The following is a 23,971-nucleotide window of genomic DNA, read 5'->3' on the forward strand; positions in this document are numbered from 1 at the left end:
ATGTATATATGCTGCATATAGTATATTCTAAAAATAATGGTACTTGGTTGAACATGTATCTAACCGTAGCATTTTGTTTGTGTCTAACCAAAACGTCACAACATCTAAAATTTGTATATTTTATTTATTCACGCGTACACCATGCGAAACTCGAACGAACTGCTCAAAAAGGCAAATGGTGTTGATTCGATTTCTTCATATACTTAAAAATGTATTTATCCTCCTCTTTGATTTTATCATTTAATTTTTTTCTTTGGCTTAACAAATGGGTTATGTATAAATATGTAAAGCCGTGTTTAACAAAAATGTCACAAAGCGCATTTTTGACGTTTCCAAAACGTTCTGTTTTGCGACGTAAAAACTCGTTTAACGTCAATTTAAAAAAAAAAAACAATAAAAAGTATTGAAAAGTTACGATACATGTATTAAATTAAATTATTACGACTGTGGACGTAATGAATAAAAAAAGTTACGATTTTAGCGAATCTGATAAAATAATGAAAGAAATGTTGAAAAGAAGACAGGAAAAAAAAGTCTCGCCCCATTGCGCGCACTCCTGTCTGTTCATATGCAATGATATCCCGGTGAAATCGGGATCAGCGTACCTGCATCAAAGTATTTTGAAATGTATAGACACGAGCTTGCACATTCGCTAGTGAAATATTGTAAAATCAACTAATTTCATGATCGTCTAATTACTTCTTATTTTAGCTATAAGATACAATAAGCTTAAAGAAGGGAGATTTGCAAAGGTTTAGTTTTCTCGAAATATTTAGCAATGTTTTATGTTTAGCAACATACCTTATAAAATTCCGAAACGAGTACATGTATTCGGAAATATCAACATACATATACATTAGAGATATAAAACCAAATAGGAAAGATTCACTTTATACGTTTTCACAATATGATTTCGGGGGGGGAGGGGTGTGCTACTGACTTTTTTGCTTGTAGGTTTGTTTGCTTTCTGTTTTAGTGAGGGTGTTTTACTTTTTTTAGCGCATCATGAAATTTGTTTTTATAATTCCTAACAATTTTCTCAATTTCCTTCAATTCATTTTTAAATGGTTGATGCCAAACTATTTACCATATCAGGATGTAATCTGATCATTTCAATTGACCAAAGCGTACGAAAAATTAATATCGAATCGGATAATTAAATAATAAAACATGTCGTGTTATTTTATGTAAATAATTAAATAAGCACACTTCTTTTTACATGTAACAATTATAGAACGGTGTACGTTGCAATACAAAAAATATGACAAATTTTGCAGATTTCGACGTTACCAAAAATGACACCAACACCGCACGCTACGTCTATACACTCAGTTTCAAAGATTACATGATGTAAAATAAAACTGTTACCATAAATTTTAATTTCCCACATAATTTATAACTGTTTTTTTCTTAAATGTTTTAACTGAATGTTAATCTTTAATACTGATTCCAGAGATATGCATACCTGTTAAACTTTGGATGGTGCATGTGAGAGATTCTCCCTTCCACACTGACAGTGTTTTCTGTGGGAGATTAGTACCTAAAAGTATTTTTTTGATGTAAAAAAATTAATTATTTCTTATTTTTCACAGAAGATATGGTAATTTCAACAAAAAAAAAACTACCACAACTTTTTAAAATTTAATGTAGGAGATTCTACATTTTTCATTAATTTTGTAGGAGACTTCCTCTAATGTGGGTGGGGGGAGGGGGGTTAACAGGTTAGATATAATCTTTAGAACAGTATCCAAATCCACAAACATTTACAAATTTTGCTTCATTTCACCTTTTTTTTTACCATTTTATTAAACCTGTCCAAAAATTAATTTGCAACTACATTCACAAACTCTGCTTAAGAAAATAATTTCCTGATGTACCCAAGAAAAAAAGAAACAGACGCTTTCTATCACTTAGAATTTTCCTGGGTTAAAATTCTTATCAATTATAAAATATTGATGAAAGGACCAGGATATATTCAATAGAAGATGCTTAGAACATTTATTGCTTGTAAACAAGAACCTAAATTTCCTTGAAGCAAATTTATAACTGATCATCTTTCAAGGCCAAAAAGAAGTCCCTCAAGTCTTCATTTGATTTGAAGTCTAGATCTTTATTTTATTTATAACATTAAGCTGAATAATTGCCTGAAACATTTTTACTGATTTTAAATGATATAAATAGAAATAGACTTTGTCCCTAATGGGACAAATACCCTCTCCCTTTGTAGCCTGTTGAACCCTGTGTATTTGGGGACCAATGTGGACACGATTCATATTGGACACAATTTTTATGGTGCGTTGACTAAAACTTATGACACAGTTTGCTACCTTTTCTAAAACACCGAACTCCATATAGCAATCAGTACTTTTTTTGTTAACACAATAACAGAATACGACTTATTCCTAAATATGACTTATTATAAAGAGGAGTTGTGGTGGACACTGCAGGAAACCAAGTTTGCTAAAAATCACTGAAGTTCAATAGCCATCACTTCTAAAACTTTTGTCCAAACATAAATTCCAGACAGTATGTACCTAACCACGCGATAATACATTTGTATTACATCCCACGAAGTTAACAATAATGTTTTAAGCTGCTTAGAAAAAACTAGTAGTTCAGATATATATATATATATATATATCTATATATAAGGGTTTGAAAAATTCCCAACGATGTTAGAACTGTTAAATTTGCGATGCAAATTTTTGTCGTTCCCTCCGCGGGACTCGAACCGCTGTGACATCTATGGCAACACCGCCTGCACTAAGTACAGCGCCCTAGACCACTCGGCCAGCTACGCTATATACAAATATAGCTTTCGCTGGCCGGGTGATTCCTCCTCGTAGGATTAATCTAGGGTGTAACTTAGTACACGATGTAATGATGTATGGTAGTACGGGACAGTTCATCTAGGTTTTATTATGTAGGATAGAGGATCAAATTGGAGCAGTGTAGAGAATAGAGTAGTCACATTCTGAGACGTTGTATACATATATATATACACACACACCCAAACTTCATTTGAAAGGGATATAATTATTTATGTACTTTATTCCATGCACTGATCAAAAACAGTAAGTTTCTGACGTGAACTGGTGACATAAGGTATTTCTATTCCCATTTCCTGAATGGGTCGTCAACCCAGCCTTCCTGTTGTGCTATAGTAACTTATGTTACAAGTTCAGAGATCACTACTTTCACTATAGTTTTTGTTTGGACACCAGGTAAATGAGTTGTGGTTAGGCCACAGTTTTTTTTAATTTATTGGTTTACAGATTTTTGACCTGAAGAAATCAAGTCAGGCTGTCAGAAAAAAAAGTAATAAAAAAATGGGAACCAGAAATACACATCTACTATTTTAATTTCAAATAAATACATTTTTTTTACTTTGAAAGATAGAAGATTCCCTCATCTAACAGGACATCAATAGTTAGAAGTGGAATTCTAATCTACTTCATGTGGCTAAACATCATTTATAAAATTCTATTCCCATTCCAATTTTCTTTTTGCAGTAAAAATAACAATTCCAATTTTTAAATTTTTTTCTCCCAGCTGGAAAAATCTGGTTGACAAATCTGTAAACCAACATCTTAAAAAAAACTGACCTTATCACCATAAAAATTACACATTGAAGATATAATTCTAATTTTTAAATAATAGCAAAACTGTGAAAAAAATATCAACTTAAATGATGGTTTCTGTGAACTTTCATAATGGTCAACATCAGTCAGTTGAAACAAAACCTTCTTTTCTTTTTTAGTTATTGCATGTTATGAGGTTCTTCTGATGCAGGTTGTATTTCCAAAGCACCATTGCACAAAATAACAACAGAAAATCTCATTTGTAACAATTTAATTGTTTTATGAGAGAAACTTACAACATAAGCACTATTACAATGCCAAAATTTATTGGAAAATAAATAAGTGTACTTAATACAGTGTATAGGTGAAAATTTGTAACTTAAAATGTACAAAACATCTCCTTTTATAACCTGATCATTAATGTTACAATCCAAATACATTGTAGTTATCAAGTTTAGAATGTAAAAGACCCATATAAAAAGCACATTAAAATTATCATATATTCTGAATTTAAATTTATCATATTTCAAACACCACACAATATCATTAGTTAACTTAATACACCAGACAAGTACCACACAATTAATAGAGATTGAAAGAGGACGTGAAAATTATGTGATAAGTATTTGCTGTTTTTAAATTTTAATTAAGAAAAATAAGTAACAAAACCAAACAATATGGGTCTTTTTTCATCATAATAACTATCTCCAAGGAAGACAGTTACTCCCAGAATATATTTGTGAGATGACTTATTCCTTATTTAACAAATGGGTAAGTCAAAATATCAAGAAAAACAAACTAATAAATGCAGTCAGCTGAGTTTCAAGCAGGACAGTTCTATCAAACAATTTTTAGACTTAAAAGGTAAAGCTTAACATGGAAACTTCTTTAATTCATCTAATACTTTGTACAGTAGCATCCTGCAAAATGTTTCTGAAAGTGTGCTATGTGCATCAAAATTTGAAACAAAATGCAGAGTACCATACAAGTCATTCCACTATGAAGTCTTGTTGAATATCAACAATACATCAACTTAAAAATGATACACTGTGATGCTGAGTGTTGGAAGCTTAGACACACTGAAAGCATAAGCAGGAAGAAAATCATTTTGATGACAAACCAAACCAATGCTGCCAAATTGCTCTAAATCTAGAGTATTGCCATTGAAAGCAAAACTAAATGTAAGCAAAAATGAACCCAACAGAAATTTCAACATGATACATTCACAAATAATTTCATGACATATGAAAACTGTCACACAGCAATAGCCGCAAAACTTTTTTTTAATTTCTCTTGACTTTAATAATTAAAATACATTTAAATTTGATTTAAAAAAAAAAAAGAAAAAAAAAAGAAAAAAGTTTGTCATTCAGAATTTGAAATGACAATATTAGTTAATCATCCCAGTAAATAAACACAATACATATCAGTACAATGCCCTTGAAGAGTGAAATAATCCACCCTTCCTGCAGCAACACATATGAAATATGAACTGGTACACCACAAATATATATACCATGAAATGTATTAAAAACAATTAACTAGGACATAATACAGAAAGATGGTTTAACTGAACTTGTGAAATGATATTTGTTGGCTACACCATCAACAAAACCACACATCTAAAAAATGGAAAGGCATACTATGACACAAAACTGGAATATTTGTCAAAAATAATACACATTCCTTCTAACACAAATCACACAGCACTTTTGGTGCCCTATACATTCACACAACAGACTAAAACATTTAAATACACATTTATACATGTTAAAAATCTTGAAAAATACATATAAATAGGAAAGACTTAAGAGTTTGAGGAAATAAAAAAGAGTAGTCCAAACTTAAGTTTAACCATCTGTAACAATACATTTTACCTGAGTTCTGATTTAAACATTTACACCAAATGCAATGGATATGATCATGTATTCAGACCATATCTTACTACGTGGTTGGTCAGAGCAATTATTTTCATCATAGAAATCATGTTAATGTATCATATTCAGGCATAAAAAAAGTCTTTCTTGTAAAGATTTTACATAGAGAAGATACTGTGTTTAATGATTGTCTGTTGAGGCCCTGAAACCAAAAGACTAAGTTACTGAAGAAGTAACATGGTATCTACTCTGTAATTTTTTAAGATGAGGCCTAGACAAAAATCTTGTGTTCGTGGCAATATCGTTCAAAAAACTTTGGTCAGGTTATTGTTTTGTGATCAACATATTTGGTATTCAAAAGATATACATCATTTTCTTAATCTGATCCAGAATATTTTTTTAAAATAGAAAATGGCCTATATCTCATTGTTTTTATGTAATCCATTAGATTTCTATTGATTTCTTCCTTCATGGAATATTTTATTTTATACCTGTTTTGAAAAAAAAAAAAAAAAAAAGTATCTCCAAAAATTCCTGTTGAACCCTGAAGACTATGACTGGAAACAGATTAGGCTGGTCAATGACAAAGTTTTATTTTTTTCAATATTTTATCAAAAATGGAATATAAAGTTGAGGGTCTAGTGGTATAAAATATGGCAATTTGAGTTACCACACAAGATTTTTCTTACGGCCTTACAAGTTTAAAATGTCTTATGATTCTGACAAAAAAGCTTTTCACAAATAGAATTTTAAAAATATGGGGAATACCATGAAAAGAAAAAAAAGCACTCTTTTGACAGAAACCTGTAAACTTAATCTATAAGCATATCAAAAAACCTGATTTAATTTACAACAATTACTCCATTTTAAAAGAAAAAAAACACAAGACATTAATTTTCCTTGATACAAAAAGCTGCTAGACATAAAAAATGACTTCACATCTAACACACAGATTTTAAGCACAACTTAAATTTTGAAATTAATAAATAGTTGGTTCTGTTATTCTTTTTCTTTTAATCCTTACTTGAAGATGTAAGAAGTATTGAAGCCAGACAGTTAAAGACAGCAAATCAAATACAAAATATGACTTAACATGTGGTCTTTGTACTATTGTGCATGTGGAGAAACTGATATAACAACTCATCCAAAGCATTTGTCCACAAAGTACAAAGAGAATATAGTATAATCCCCTTCAACAATTACAATCCATTTGTAACATACAAACTGACAGATTTACCACCAACATATTGCCATTTATCTGCCAACCATTCATCCACCATACATCAAGTATTGGTCCTCTTCTGGTATGTACACATTGAGCTTTCAGATCTTATCACAGACTACTTGCTAACATAAGTATAGGTCCGTACAGGTGATCGCGATGATCCTTCTGGTGGTTCAACATTTAAAAAGTCCCAAATAAGAATTGTGTCATCATGAGAACTGCTCACTATTTGGAATTCATCAAACTGCAAACGGAATACTCTCCCTGAATGTTCCTACAAAATTATGGATGATAAAAGTGTAATATTAAATTTCTGCACAGAGGATTTAACAAAGTAGAATTCAGTCGATAAAAAAAAATATAAAAAAAGAAACCTTGTCTACAATTGTTAGAATTTTAAGTCATTCTTTACTTTTAACACCACCTTCTATGTTTTATTACATTAATAACCATTGTCATAAGTTCTTATTTAATAAATAGATAAAATTAATATGTATGTATTAACACATCTATGGATGAAATCATGTCACTTTGTCAAATATATACTATTGTCATATAACACCTGTAAATACTAACAAACAAAATGTTAAACAGATGCATAATACCACTTGGTTACTAGAGGTAGAAAATAATTGAGTGGAATCTTCCAAAGGTATTCAAAATTAGCCTGTATAAGTAGTTACAGTCAATTGGGGACTTACAACAAGTGTTCTGAGACAGAGTGTTCCTGCTGGAGCTCTAGGATCTAAAGCAGCTGCAAGGTCCCATACTTTGATTTTCCTTAAAAAATTACAAGAATGAAAAAATAAATCAAACAGCATTATTAATTGAAAAACAATATTTCAAGAAATCATATAACAGTGTCCTAGGATTACCCTTTCCCGTCAGCAGAGGCAAGTGAAATCTGGGTCAGGGAAAGTTATTTGTCAACTGCTACTTTCCCTTGGAGAGTAGAAATTAAAGAATTTTTTATATGATATCATAAGCTTGGAAAGCAGATTTTGATAAATGGAAAGCTGATTTTCATGTAATTTTTTTTTTAAATTCCTAGAACACTGAATTATCTAACAAGTATTGGAAGAAGAATCTACCTACATAGTAGTACATGTATGTAGTAGATTTAAATAGCCTGTAAATCCACTTTGATAATATAAATTGAATTAAATCTATTTTCCACGGAGTTGTCAGGTTGGATCCAAAGTCAAAAGAAAGTACAATTTTGTAGGGTTAACAATTTTAGTAGCCATCTTAACAGGAAATACTGTGAATACTCCCTGTCTCAATGTTAAACCTCCCCTTATAAAAATCATCAAAATTAAACAAGCATTTTGAGAGTATTGCTTAACGATACATAGTCCCCTACCAGGTGTTTATAACACTGACCCAAATACTACATTCTAGCATCAAGTATAAATGACTGAGGAAATGACCTTGATTTTGAACAGAAAAGGGATATGGACAAAGACAAGAAAGATGTTCAAATCCATTTAACAGATGCAGATTTGCAAAGTTTTATGCACCGACAAATTGGACAGACAAAGTCCATACTAATCTCGATGAATAATTACCTGATCTTTTCTTATATCAACATATTGTCACACTGAGATAATGTTAAGAGGTTTTCTTTAGAAAAAAGCATGTAATACTGAAATTTTGGTGTTGCACATAAAACTGAAAGTTGGCAACTTTGGAAAAAATCAGCAAAGCATAACAAAATGTAACCTTGATCTGTAACTCACCTTGACTCACATACCAAAACTCAGCTCAATATCTGCAAGTGTTTAGAAGAAAAGTGTGGAAAACTTAAAATTTTGTTAAATTCAAGGACCATACTCATACAAAATCAGCAAAGCAGAACAAAACATAAACTTGAACTATAATTCATCGGGTACACTCACATACCAAAAACCAGCTTAAAATCTGCAAATAATTAGGAAAAAAGTGCAGAAAACTTAAATTTCGGTAAATTTTTCAAATTTCAAGGGCAACAACTCAGACAAAAATCAGTGAAGCAGAACAAAACCTTATCTTGATCTGTAACTCATCAAGGTTGACTTGCATGCCAAAAATCAGCTCAATATTTGCAAGCGTTAGGAAAAAAGTGGAAAACTTCAATTTTTTCCAGACTGACAGACAGATAGATGGAGTGCACATCGCAAGTCCCATTCCACTAAAGCTGATAGAAGACTAATACGCCATTTTACTCCAGGTTTTTTAGCCACTTCTTCCTACATCATTGGGTGTTATAATTTGACATAGATCCATTCATTAAGACTCAAACTGTGAACCCAAATGTCTATAGTTAAAGGTGTCAATTACATCTTTTTAAGTTTATACAATGCAAAAACTATGCAATTGAATCAAAACCGTACTTTTAACTTTGAAGAAAGAAATCTATTTACTAACCCATCATAGGCACCACTGACAATACGTTTATTATCAAATCTGATACATCTGACCAGCTCTTCATGGCCCTCTAATACACGTAAACAAGCACCACATTCTATATCCCACAACCTTCAAAATCAAAATCAATGACTTATGATAATAATTAAAACAAGTTGTCATAGAATGACATTATGTAACTATGTTAGTATAGAAACCCATGAGCATTGAAATCATATATAAGTTCACTCATGTCTGTTGAAGATATACAGTATGTAAATTGTACATTTCGTTTTTTTTTAATCTTCATTTTCAATTCATCTGTCATAAAATTTAAATTCTATAGTGTCCTTTAAGTATTATGTTCCTTTTTGATGAAAAATACATATAAATACAAACAATATTTCTGACCAACATAACAAGTCCCTTGTGTTACTTTATGTCATAAGATTGTTACCTTATTGTGTTGTCTGAACTCCCACTTACAACCAATCTATCTCTGTATTGTAAACAGGCAATACCTCGTTTATGACCATTTAATGTCCGAACAAACTCACACGTTGATGTGCTCCAAACCTGTAAAAACATTCTATATAATTACATGTATTAAATTCCAACAAACTTATATTACTGAACAATATTTCAGGGGATTGAGATTGTGGTTAGGTAAAACCAATTTTTTTCAGGGGATTGTGATTGTGGTTAGGTAAAACCAATTTTTTTCAGGGGATTGTGATTGTGGTTTCATAAAACCAATTTTATTGAACTATGTTGGAAAAAGAACCCAAAACCAGTCATTTTCTTATGAAGTGGTTTTAATCTACCTGTTAAACTTAAGATGTGATTTAAATGTAAAACACACTTTTCTATCACTACGGAACAACTTATAACAGTAAAAAAATACATTCCCCATCACAAGTAATATACATGTACACTAGACAGTCACTGACATAACTAGAAATCATTGAGATAGAAAACATCTCTATAAGTCCTGCCATGGCAATTAAGCTATATATATGAATTTGATATAGGTAATCAACCCACATGCCAAATATCAAAAGCCCACATCAAAAGACAAAAAAGTTACAGCCTTTGTAAGAGTTTGTCAACAAAAAAACCCAGGAATTTGACCATGAGCTTGCAGTTCAAGGCCATAAGCTGCTATCCATGGTACATGACAAACTGCCTTTAGACAATCAACCCACATGCCAAATATTAAAAGCCTACAAGGAAAGACAAAAATGCTGCAGCCCAGACATGAATTTGTCAGTGAAAAACAGGAATTAGACCTTAAGGTCAAAGTTCAAGGTCATAGGCAAATATCCATGGTACACGACAAATCCTCTTAATGTGGTCTTACTACATGTAAAATATCAAAAGGCTACATCGAAAGAGAAAACAGTTACAGCCTATACATGATTTGTAGCTGAAGAACGGATGAACAAAGTGATCACTATAGGGCAACAACCATTTTTAGTGGCAGGACCCTAATAAAACTTCTAGAACGAATGTCACCAAATCAAAAATGTTATTTTTCAGACTTTCCTTTTGAATTTTTTTTTACCTTAATGGTCCTGTCTCCAGAAGCAGAAACAATGTATTTTTCATCGAAGTCGACAACATTTACAGCAGCCCTATGTCCTACTAATACTCTTCTCAGGTTGATTTCTGTTGGAGACTGCATATCCCAAACAGCTATTGATCTGTCCTGTATAAACAAACTTTAACATACAAACTGTAAACTGATGTACACAATCTTTTATAATCAATTTTACCTTCAAAACTGCATTGCATACTATATACATACTTGCGTATTACCTTATATATTAAAGTACACTCCCCTTAATTAGTATTTATGATTTAATAATAAGCATTTAAAGGGTTGACGGGAGAAAGGCAATTTGGATGATATGTGAGCTAACTAAGTGATAATTCCAGCTAGCAACATTTAAAAAAAGTAAGTTGAATTATCTTCAGCAACAATTTCTACATTACAAATTCAATTTAATGTTCATCAAAGCAACAGAATAGTTTAAAAGGATTCAATGTGCCTTACAAGATACAAGAACAAAATGTTATATACCTATTAAGAATCATATTGGACATGTCTTAGTTTGACATTGGTGCCAATATCATTAAATTTCTCTGCAAACAAGGTCAACTGTCAAACTAAGCTTGTACCAACACAAACCTACTTTCTCTTATTCTACAGTTTGTCAAACCACTGGGTATGAACTAATAATCAAACACGAATGAACCATATTATGGAAAACACCCTAAATTATATATGAGTATCACCTGATTTGGATCACTTATTTATATGTTGAATTCAGGGTACTTATGTTCCTCTATTGACCAGTGTGTCAATATGTAGAGACCTTATATATTTTATCTAAACCCTTTCTAAGTTTCAAAGCAGGAAATAAAATTAAATATCTTAGTATAGGACTATGTTACATAATGAAAAATGGGGGTTAGTTGTACTGAAATCAAAAGAAATTATTCTAGTATATAATGTGTCAATTTACACAAAAGCTTGACAGTCTCTGTATCATTGTTAAGGAAATAAAATTGTCTATTGGAATAGAATTTCAATTTTAAAGCCCATTTCATGTGTAAATAATGAGATAACCGGGATCAGGATAAAAGCCCCCTCCCCCACCCCCTCATGAGACATTATTTTATCAATTATGAATAATATATCTATTAGTACTGAAAGTGTTAAATTTGAAATTTTAACTTTTTGTTTCTTTTTAAGATGACATTTTATTGACAAAATGATAACAGTTATCAAATATGCACTCTTTAAAAAGAAAATATATCTAAATACAGTCATTTTGTTTTCTTTTTAAAAAGTGTATTACTGGCAGCTTTTCTTATTTCATTGATGAAATTCCAAATGATTCTGGTAATCAGAAATACAGTATCAAATATAAAATGAGTATACCCTAGAAAAAAAATACACAGAAATTGAACCATTTCAATACAAACAAAAACTTCTTAAACACACTAAACAGAATTGAAAATTATACAAAAAAGGACAAACATAAATAAAATACAATACCAATATAAAAGGAACACTCACAACAAAAGACAAAAAATAAAAATAATACACACACAAAAAAAACCAACTAGAACAGCAAAAATAAAAACAAAAATAAATCTATACTTTTTCATTAACATTAAGAGTATTGTAAGATGGGGGGCTTTTATCCAGGGTGCTTTTGTCCCAGGGGCTTATGTCCTAGACCCGAGATAACCATAAAACTTGCCTGAATTAATGTGTACAGCTTACCTTTGAACATGTCACCATAATACCATCACAGAATCTTAAATGTAAGACAGCTTCACAATGATGTATAAGGGTATTAACCATCTCACCAGTGCGAACATCCCATACTCTATAGAAATAAAAGTAAAACTAGGATATAAATACAAAACTTATATCTGGTGCTCATTCCAGACCATGCCCTTGTGCCATTGGTGAATATATTTTATGTATGGCGCACAAAAGTATAGCATGTGGATCCTAGGGGAGCACAGTATTCTGTAGGTAAATCTCTAAATTTCCGGATTTATTTTTCGCTTCTGTGTCCAGATGCATTTCCGTTATTTAAAGTGCAAAGGGCTTGACCTTTTCATAGTAAACGTAAGTTAATCTTTTTCAGGTCAAAACTACTGAGGGAAACCAAAGGAAATACCGTAGAGACACAATTGTTTCCCCTCATCCTGCTGATGACATCCAATAAATTACACATGAACTGACTACTAAAAACAAACAGACACGGCGAGTAAAATGCAAAACTGAATGTCAGTGGGATATGATCCCAATAAGAACAGAAAGATTTGAAGTGGAGCTGCAGCATCAGATTGGATGACCATTTGAATCAGCAGAATGCCGTAATAAATAAACATCTACTAATATTTGTTTTTTAATTGATTTTAAGTGTATACATCTCACTTAAAAATGAAACTATAACGTGTATACGAACCTTAGGATACCTTATTTGTTGCTTGAATCTCCCCTGTTAGGGAGCAACCACTTGATTTTTATGGGGGCTAAGATCAAATTTTCTATCCTGACATTTTATTTTGAGATGAATACTTTGAAAAAATTGCCTTTTTTTTCTTTGGCGCTAAGCACCTAATTTTTTTTTTATATAAACAAACAACAAAAATTGGGCAATAATAGATCCTGCCTTATTTTTTTCTAATGGCATGCCCTGGCTTTTTATTTCTTGAAAAGGAGTACATCAAGAAAATATGAAAATCAGCTCCAGTAACTTATTTTAAATAAATTTGAAAATGGCACAATTCACAAGTTGAATATGTGCCTTCGTTAAAAACAAAGTTCCATTGCTGTAAATGTATGTCTTGCACTTAAATTATAGATGAAAATAAAGCAAACTTAGAAACTGTAGCCAAATTGTCTTAAAACAGCTGAATTCATGAGACACTGTTATGTAGACAATATTGAGCGCATTTGTCAAACTCTTAGATATTTACACATCAATAGTCTTCTGTACCATCACGACTATTTTCATTTTATTTTTTCTCGACTAAAGTTGAGCCTGTATTTGTAAAATAGCATCATGTTTAAGTCATGAAAGTGTATGGTTTTAAGTAGAAAGTTTAATTTTTAACATACACACCAATTAATCATGTCTTTTATTACAATACACTTATTTTTTTGTAGGAATTTTGAACAAAATATAAGTACACTGTATTTTAAAATGTTACCATCAAATTTATTTTAAAAAGTTACAAATTTCTCTGTTCATTGATGTATTTTTTTAAAGACAAAGTGAAAAATGCATATTTATATGAATAAAGTGTTATCAAAATGTTTCATTCATTTGTTTAATGAAACCTTGAGTATGAAGAATGTCTGACCTGTATGTTCTAGATGTACAAATGTATGTCTGGTATAGTAAAATAAGTGGCAACAAGCAGAAACCGCTACCCTGTCTTGAACAGCTGAGTTCACTCTAGAACTAATACAAGTTCATGTTGCTGATTGTAATATGTGTTTTTTCATAGTGTTGTCCTATGTGTCTTCTATGTCTAATAATATTGTCTGGTTTTGTGTTTTGGACTTCAAAATTAAAACCTCCTTAAGGCTTTTAATGTTTAGTTGTTAAAAACTATCAGTCTATAACTATCAGTCTGGCACTGGACAAAGACTGATGGATAAAAGGCTCTTGAGTAAGATCTGTTTAAGTTGTAATTGAACCTGCACAAGAAAAATTGAATTATTCAATCAGTCTATTTGGAAGCGCTGACATGAGAGATTTGCTTTCCTATTCAAATGCTATTGTGAACTGGTTTTAAACATACTTTCAGTTTTCCCGGAAATGATCCATATTATACCGGAAATTGGTGGAAATTACCGATTTTGTTAATTTTGGAGAAAAAATGTATTAGGGTCGGTCGGGAAACCCAAAACATTTTTTTTTTTGGACTGACACAACAGCTTGTATTTTCTGTATATTAGTATTCAGATAGTATTTTAGCTTTAACATAGGCAAATAGAAAATTTCAAATAGTAAATTGAAACTTAGGCAAAATAGTAGGCCTGAAACTAGTGTTAGTGAATTTTCCCCTGTCAATCCTGTATTTTTATTTTGAATATGATCCTAGCCCCACTTTCCAAACATAAAAATCAAATGGTTTATCCTTTATCTAAAAATGCCCCTATCATACTGCCATATTAGCCTCCTTTTTTCTGAAGAAGAGCCCTTTACTGTCAAGGGGGCCAGTGCCCCTTGCAATTTTCTGGTATGGAAACTGTATATTGTCAGACACCTCAATGACACCACCATTCGCAATACAGTTCCAATACCAAACACTTAGTTTGCAATATCTCCCTTCCCAAATATCCAATAGGAATTTTTACTTACTCAAGCATATGATCCAATTTCCATTTTCATTTTTAAAAGTTATGTCATAATTTGTATTTCCTACTGAAATGTTAACCCAAATCACTAGTACCTGACCCTGACATAATTTCCTGACAAAAGAGTCACGAGAACCTGATATGATTCTCAATAAATATTATTTACCTGACAGTAGAGTCACTGGAACCCGATATGATTATGTTATCATCATACTGTAGACATAACACTGACCCTGTGTGTCCTGTTAACACCTGTACACACTCCAGAGTATCACGATTCCATAACTGTAAAATATTCATAAAATTATCATAATAATGGAATTCCATCAACAAGAGGCTCCCAGGAGCCTAAATTACTTGCTTGGTTAAATTTTGCCATCCAAGGGCATTAACTCCAACTACATGTAGGAGTCGTCCGACAACTTAGATCCTCACAGACTTTTGTACGCCTTATCATAAGGATCATGAACAATACAGCAATTCAAAACTTTACATTGACTGTGATAAATTTCCTTTAGTATGTACCAAAGATAGCATGTACTGCTGAAAAAATGGTTCAATAGATAAAGCTCATATTAAATGTTTGTCAACCTTTTTTTTAATAAAAATTGTACATCTTCATTATGTATATAAACTGTACAAAAGTACGAATAGTGTTATTACAATATTTGATGAGTTACAGATTATACAAAACAGGTAATGTCCACAGCATAAAGTACCGTAATCAAAAGCTATGTTCATCATGCTAAAAATGAAGAAAACACTTGTTTAATTCCCCATAACAGAGTGCACATTTCTTATATGTATGGTGTACACTGTGCAAATTTCAAATAATGTTGGATTCAAAGTAGATATCACAAAAATATGGCTTAACAAAGCATGCTGAAATGTAGGAAAAATAAGTCAATATTCACCATAATAGGACTTGCATGTGTTATTCAGAATGCAAAGTTTGAATAACATTAGTTCAATACTTTAAAAGTTATAGATACACAAAAAGGTACACCTAGGCAAATTGATATAGTGGAGCAGAGGTTTAGACCTGTGTGCCCTGAAAGTCACCCAATATCAACTTAACTAATTTCAGTGTTCTAGATTTTCAACAAATTTTAGGTTTCAAAGGAAAAAACTCCAAATGAAGTTAAGAAAAGTCAGCTTTCCAAACTTACCAAATCCTTTTAAACTTTTTAAAGGAAAAGTGGAATATAACAAAAAAAATTTAACACAACAAATTTGAACTTGCCCTGGGTGTCAGAAAAGTGGAATCCTAGAACACTAAATTTCATCTTAAGCCCACCATGAAGATAACTGTTAGATTCTTTATTTGTTGTTTTCATGCTTTTGAACTACTAAACAATGTTACAAAAATTGGTATCCAAAGAAAAACAATGAAATCAGTAATTTTGCAATTAGAAAGATGTATTATAATACCTTGATTGTGTTATCCCTCAGGCCACTTATAATTCTAGTCTCATCATACTGTAGACAATATACACCTTTACTGGTCTCACTGCGACAGTGAATACGTCGTAAGGTGTGACGGCCAGTTTTCCAATTAGTTTCTATTCTCTGCAATTAATTTCAAAGTACACAAGTATAAAATTTTTAATTGAAAACATTTAAGAAAACATGATGAACATGTATTGTACTGAGAAGAAAGAACAACAGAAATCAGTCTAGGTACATTAGACATTAGAAATAAAAGAGAGGGCTGTCCAAGCAACAACTTAGTGATGACCAGTTGAAAACCTTAAACCTTCTGCAACATACCTCTTCAACTTGATAAAGTGGGATACTAAGAGTCGTACACCTGTACAAGTGAAAGATAGGGAAATCTCTTGGGTAAGATTTGACCTCTAATGAGGCTCTGCAGAGTTAAAGAACTACCACATCTTACCCAAGGGTGTCTGATATTTCCCAATCTTCCGTGAGAAAAACTGATTTTTGATTCTTTTTCTCACTAGGAGTTCGTTTTCTGATAAAATGAACTCAGAAACTAATGCAGCCACTCCCAGTGATCATCACAACCAGTGAATGGGACTAAAAGTTTGCCAATGAGACTATGGCCCCTTACCCTTCATTTGATCAAGACATTATCAATTTCAATAGGCCATTCTAAATAAAACATGGGACAAAATTTGGAATAGCAGCTATGGCCAGCTAGGCGTAGATACTGAAGGCCAAATGTACAAAAGTAGCATAAAAAAACTTTAATTTACACTGCAGATCAAATGTTCATTAAGAGTTTGTTATACTGTATTGTATATAATAGTATCCTAAGTCCATGTAAATCATGTCACTTTTCTTTTCTATTAATGTATTGTCTAGTGCTTTATCATAGTAAACAGATCCCCCATTAGTTTATCACAAATGATAGGTAAGAGCCTATTTCTTTGTTTAGCTACAATCATATCTCAGAAATTTTTTAGTGGGTTTTAGGACCAGATAACACGACTCCACCATCATCTGTATTTTCAAGTGGGGGTTCATAATCATGTCCAGCTGCCAAGTTTCAACAACAATTGCAGTTTGATATCCGATTACCATCATTAATATTTTCTTTAGTCTTTGAAAAAGTTATTCTTTTTTTTGGGTTTAACTTAAAAAAAAGTTTTCTGTGGCATTTTCAATTTCAAATGGGACCGTCAGTCCACACTTTCCTGATATTATCAAATTATTTAAATTCTTTAAAACAATGTTTATTGTTCTTTCAAACATGTAAGCGATGAAGAATATGTAATCTCAACAAATCAACAAAGTACTGTTTCAATCCCTAGTCCTCAAATCCCCTAGAAAAACACCAGCCTGCAGATAATTAAAACCTTGTTAAAAGACATGTTAATGATTTTTTTAACTGTCACAAGTAGTGGTCAACACTCCATCATCTATGATGGAAACTTAATGTATGCACATGATGTGGTACATTAATCACTCAATGCGCCATTTTAAGAGGTAATGCTACTATGGCGCACAGTAATCCCTATCATTGCATGACCAGTTGTAAAATATGGGTCACTTCAAAAATAAAAACAAACTGTGAGAAAATAATCAATCACAAGGTTATTCTTGATAAAATTATTCTTTTAAGAGAATTTTTTCTAACTCCTATTTTTATATTTGATAGTTAACTCTATACATAATTGTGCCATTACTTTAACAGGAAAGCACACATTCTGTCTCGACCCTTGTGTGAGATAAGGAAATTTTGCAAAGCTAAAAAAAAAAAAATTTTCTTGTCTCTTTAGAAAGAAATAACTTTAAATAATATTAAAACCACATTTCAGTGTTTGTTTGGGTTACTTATTTTGTCTTAAATTCACTAATGTCATGTAGAACATCGAAAACTTGGGACAGATGTGCAAATGATAGGAATGACTTTTTCATTACAGTAATAAACACTTACATCTATGTCATCAATAATCTGTGGATAAAGAGTTCTATAAAACTTGTGATCTTTAAGCTGTTCTCCTGGCTTTGGTTTAAACAAAAACTGTATCCTAAAAACAAGATACTCCAGAACTCTTAATGAGTAAAAATTATTTTTTAAAGTACAAAGAGGACACACAACTTGTTTTTTTTGTCACTGTTCATATTCTTTGTTTACTAAGTAAAGATCTGATATATAAACTTCACAAACTGAAAACAATACCCATTATTCCCATTAAGCTTGATACTCTCTTGCCATATAGATGATATCTTGAAGATTGATTGATTGTAGTTACATATGACAATATTTCATGCACTTCAGAGGAGAACATCTGATCAAACAAACCCCATATTATACTTATCAAACATACAGAGCTTGATTTTGAATGTGTTACCCCACAGAGGCAGTCTTAATGCTATTATTTTATTATCAAATTAGCAGCAATATCAACCAAGATATACATGTTGTTTAGCTCTTCAAACAAATTTTTAGGTGTCCCTTACCATCCTCTTCTATCAGCTAATCCTCTCCATAATGTATCAGTTCTCACCATCCTTTCTATTAATTTTTTCCACAACATTCCCTCTGAGATCACACGATGCCATTCTTTACAGACTAGTTCTGCAGAACACAATGACTTAGCATCCAGGTATGATAAAATGTTTTCTGCTATATGATCCAAGCCTTTGGCTGAAAGAAAAGAAAAATATCTTACAACGTCGAATGTTTATGTCTGTATTGCAATGGCCTTGTCAACATATTTTAGAGCTTTATTATTACTACAACAATCAAAACCTTCATTCTTAAACATGAACTCAACCTTAGGCAGAAAAAATACTATGTTGGTTTCCTGCTACCCTACCTACCCCAAGCATTTTATGGCCATTTTGGTTCAAGCATCCTTGAATTCTAGAATTGTTTTCCCATAAACTCAATGTACATGTAAAATGTTTAGAAAAATAAAATAATTTCCCTACCTACTTACCATATTTCTTCTTGCAGGTAGCAGGAAACAAGACTATTATTATTTATGACCTTAACACTGTTCAATTGTCTTCAAGAGTAATTTTATGCAAAATACCATGTATAAACATATACAAATATTGTTATGTACTTGTACTACAATACACTATTCTTACTAATGCTATATCACATTTTGTAATTTTGGGGGAAATTATCAGCATGTTCTCAATTTCCATGTTAATACTCAATTATTATTGTTATGACAAGAAATTTCAAGAAGTCATGACACAGCTAGGGTACTGTTTTACAACCACAGAAAATTCAGAGCATCAATAAACCAGTTCAAGAAAATAAAGGCAGCAACTGAACACAATTTGTCAGTCACAATATTCCTTTAGCTGTATTTAAGAGACTGATCATTTCAGTTTGAAAAAAACTGATTCTGTAGGACAATATTTTCAATATATAGAAATTCACAAAAATTACCTGGTAAAGCTGAAATAAAGTCTCTCTGTAACATGGGCTTAAGAAATGCATTTATCTGTCCATGTTGAAAGTGACACATTCGCGATAACAAAAACTGTACAAAAGATACTTGTTCATGTTCTGTCCAATGTTCAAATTGTTTAACACAAGGGTCTCTACTTTTGAAATATTCTTCTGAAAGCTCTGGTGGTACTGAAGTCTGTGTTTTCAATAGGCTTGTCATCTCAGGCTGGAAGTAGACAAAAATATAATTAAATACAACTGATTAAATTATTTTTCTACAAATGACAACCATTAAATAGAGTAGAGAAATTTCCTTTCGGTATTACATGTCCATCCAACTCTTAAACCTCACAATTAGCTAAAATAAAATACATCACAGGGTGAAGCTTGATATAACCACAGAAGGACAGTTAGAGCAATTTTGTAAACAACAATCAAGCTAGAAACAGATCTGAACTTACATTAACTTACAATTTTTGTGAAAAGGACCACTGACAGGGTAGCAATCTCATTCAAATTCTACCCAGTCCTGAATACAATTTTTCAATATATTTAATATATGGCTATATAGGTTTTTGCTAAAATTAGCCAGCCCTGCAAAAAAAAAAAGCAAGTCTCGGGCTGGCGGACAGGCTACTATTTCTTACTCTGCCACTGAATAGAATAATAATGGTCAAAGATCTTTACATACCTGTTAACTCAACCACAATAGGTGTATGGGAGGGGGGAGGAGTGGGCTGACTCCCACAAAATTAAGTAAAAAATTAAGAATATCCCACTTTAAAACATAAAATTTGCAAGAAGTTTCTGGTATTTTTCCTGTGAAAAATAATAAATAATAGAAATTTAACATAAAAAATTTGCTTTACGTATCAATCTCCCACATGAACTATTTAACATGTATGGTTTATAATTTGCTATTAGTAAAATATCTAAAATTTAAAAACTGGTTATTTGCATGTACATGACTCATACTACTGGGCTATTCTGGAGAAAAAGTCACCCTGAGGTGGCTAACTTTGCCCTCAGATGACCCCAAATACAAACTGAATTCGCCCTTTCATTTTCTGACATTGCCCAAGGTCTGGACTGTACTCCATCATTTAACTTTTTTTTTCAGGGATATCACTCTTGACTTCTGATAACAATCAATACAAATAAAATTTTCCAATATCTATAAAAATTTTTGGTCACAAGCATTTTTATCAGCTTTTCATTATAATTGTTTAAGACAGGATACAGAATGAACATTCTTCATTCCTGCTTAGGATATTTGATGTTTCATCATTTGTACTTCAATTACGAAACATGCAAATTTGTCATGCAGGTTCTTGGGGTAAATTTATCTCAAAGGATTATAACTTGAAACAAGTTTGTACCAACCACTACAATATGTGTCAATAAAGTTTCAATCTTGGTTGGTCAATAAGAAATTTTTAACATGATATTGATACTCCTGATCAACTTATATCAAGAGACTGGGTATTTGATCAAGAAATAATATGAATTAAGGAGGAAGACCTAGGGTAAGGGACATAATTCATGAAATCAGTGATATGTTTGTATTATATTCAATTTCACCAAATAATCTCAATCTTTTGATTGAAGCAGAATAAAACAAATCCAAGTTAATTAGACACTTACATAAGATTGATGTAAAATGCTGAATACAAACATCCCAATGATTTTTAAGAGTTGTGTCCATTACCCTATGTCTACCTCCTAAAGTATGCCAGGGGAAAAACAGAACAAAATGGAAATTCCAACAGAATTTTTTCTTACATAGTGCTAAAAAGGTAAAATCAATAGGTCATATACAATGCTTTGCAAAATGCTTTGAATTGCTCATATATAATTCATATATTTATTTTGCTGTAATAAATTTGGAAAGGGGTAGAGGTCTAGAAATTCAACTTCATGTAAATACAGTTAGTCAATCTGTCAAAGCTCTGATCTAATTTTGTACAAAATATTTAGTAACTTACATGATGTAGCTCAAATAAAAAGTAACATTTATCACAATTAAAGAAAAATGCTTGCTTATAGTGTGCATGTTTGTAACATCACATAACACATAAAATAACAAAAAAAATTAGTTCATGATGCACATACACTTGTCTCCATTTTTCTTAAGTAGCTTGAGCCCTAATATACATTTAGATATCGCTTTATCCAATCGTGCTATTGTTCCATTCCAGAAGTAAAAAGCTCTGCCCACACTCATGTCTCATTCGATTTAACATGTACACTGTTCAAAATGTCAACGAGACAGGGTTTTTCATGTAAAATGGTCAAAACTTCAATACAAAATGAAATTGTTGTAATTTATATGGTATCAGCATACAGAAAATGAATCCAGAATCGAACTAGGTAGGTGATAAGCATGATTTCAACCTGAAGGCTGAATGTCATTAAATGCTTCCGAAGTACTCCATGGTACTGTTTAATTCCCCCCACCAGACATACCAATATCCAAATGAAAAAAGGGAGGCCTGGATTTCAGGGTCAGAGGGAATTGGAATATGGTACACTATATGTTTTTTAAAATAAACCATGACCAATACAGAATATGACAATTGGAAATGAAGCAGTATGATTGTGTTTGTCAAAATCACAGGTTAAAGACTCCCACCACAAAATTTGCTTCAAATGAGAGCAACTGTCACTGTCAAGTGTGATTATGTTCTGATGTGAAAGGGTGGAGTTCTTTGGATTAAGAAGTTTTTGAATCTATTAACGCTAGAATCAATAAATTCAGGTAAAATTCGCATGTAATTAAACTATGGATTAACTTTAGTGAATGTGATTTATAAACTTTTCAACTAAAATCGGGCAAACAAACATGCATAAAAATGGCGTCTTGTTTCAACAGAGCCCACTGTACAACTTTCGATTATAAAATATATAGTTTGTCTGTACCCTTTTAGCGTCAATCCTTTCATCTGAAGAAGTGCATGTCTCCATATTTGTCTCACCAGAAGACATGACTTCAACTTTCACAGGTGAAATAGAATAAATGAAGATAATTCGACTATATAGATTGAGGACAGGTTTCCATAAAGGGATAGTAATTTATGACGTCAGACCGGAAGTGTTTCTCTTGCGGTCAATGAATCTGCTAAAAATATCGTTCTCCTTGATTTTATGGGTATAAACTGGAAAATTGTGAAAAAATTAAGAAGAAGGCGTTTTCTTCTTCTTATTGTTTCAAGATATATAAATTTCTCCTTGATATGAATAAAAAATTGCGATGCAATCTTTTAAATGATGTTACCTCCCTTTTCCTGCTTGAAATGCAAGTTCTTGATTTTTTTTCAATTATAAATTTAGCTGAAATATTTTCCCTAAAAAGTCCCGCCTTCAATTTTTTCGACAAAGATGTCAGTCAGCCTAGTTAATGGTAGTGAAGAATGTGATCATGAGAAGAATGTCTTAAATGTTTGTGTATTTTCACGATCGAATCAGAACAGTACACTTTCTGGGTGGCTGGATTAGTGTTCTTCCTGCTTCTGCATCTGATCAATCCGAAAGGGACGACAATCTTATTTTTATTCAAAACTAGCTTTGTCACAGATCCTCTCTTATGTGCTCTAAACTGCTTAAACCCTACCCTACGCTTTTGTAGCATATGCTTTGTTTTCCTTCTTGTTACATATACAAAAATACATGTATATGTTTTGAAGTTGTCAATATAAAATGTATATGTGTAACGTTTGAAAGAATATTACTAGTATTTAAGTGGGATAATTTATGTCTAACCCTACAAAATATGTTAAATATGATAATGAAAATAAACAGCAAAACATTTTTAAAAAATCATAAATAATCTGCAAGTTTCTGCTGCTGGATGTTGAAGATAATCTATTGTATGATAGGAGGTCGTTTTGGAAACATCAAAGCGGACAATAAGGTCATGTTGAGGACCGTAGAATTTCCAAAGACAACAGAGACCTGTCCAATTAACTTTTATGTTGATAGTCACTACTGTGAAATACTGCAATTCATGGCAAAAATTATTAAATGTGATATAAAAGCTCAAATATATAGTATTGTAAGCAGTATATATACTCTCGTCCACCAACAAACTGACGCAAGATATTCTGGTAGATTACTAATAATGTACGAATA

The 23,971-nt window shown here is 31.7% G+C and overlaps 1 protein-coding gene across 1 annotated transcript; it reads right to left on the reverse strand.

Annotated features, from left to right (window-relative positions):
- Nucleotides 1–3,837: 3,837 nt before the first annotated feature.
- LOC148622682 (F-box/WD repeat-containing protein 1A-like) lies at nucleotides 3,838–22,920 on the reverse strand. The gene is made up of 12 exons (XM_088572740.1): nucleotides 22,763–22,920; nucleotides 19,841–20,069; nucleotides 18,895–19,081; nucleotides 18,368–18,461; nucleotides 16,396–16,533; nucleotides 15,131–15,249; nucleotides 12,364–12,469; nucleotides 10,633–10,776; nucleotides 9,526–9,644; nucleotides 9,090–9,200; nucleotides 7,385–7,463; nucleotides 3,838–6,957 (listed from the first exon to the last, which is right to left on the reverse strand). The coding sequence occupies exons 1-12, from the start codon at nucleotides 22,826–22,828 to the stop codon at nucleotides 6,799–6,801; spliced, it is 1,551 nt and encodes a 516-aa protein (XP_088428866.1). The 5' UTR covers nucleotides 22,829–22,920; the 3' UTR covers nucleotides 3,838–6,798.
- Between the last annotated feature and the right edge of the window lie 1,051 nt (nucleotides 22,921–23,971).

Source organism: Perna viridis, chromosome 3 (genome assembly GCF_037379345.1).
Source record: "Perna viridis isolate PV_CMFRI_1.1 ecotype Kerala chromosome 3, ASM3737934v1, whole genome shotgun sequence".
NCBI classification, from domain to species: domain Eukaryota; kingdom Metazoa; phylum Mollusca; class Bivalvia; order Mytilida; family Mytilidae; genus Perna; species Perna viridis.

Coding starts and splice junctions, on each gene's coding strand:
- LOC148622682 (XM_088572740.1), bottom strand. CDS start 22,828: ATGTCTTCTGGTGAGACAAATATGGAGACATGCACTTCTTCAGATGAA. Junction 18,462..18,894: donor TTAGCTGATAGAAGAGGATG/GTAAGGGACACC, acceptor TCTTGTTTTTAG/GATACAGTTTTTGTTTAAAC. Junction 6,958..7,384: donor TCTGTCTCAGAACACTTGTT/GTAAGTCCCCAA, acceptor ATAATTTTGTAG/GAACATTCAGGGAGAGTATT.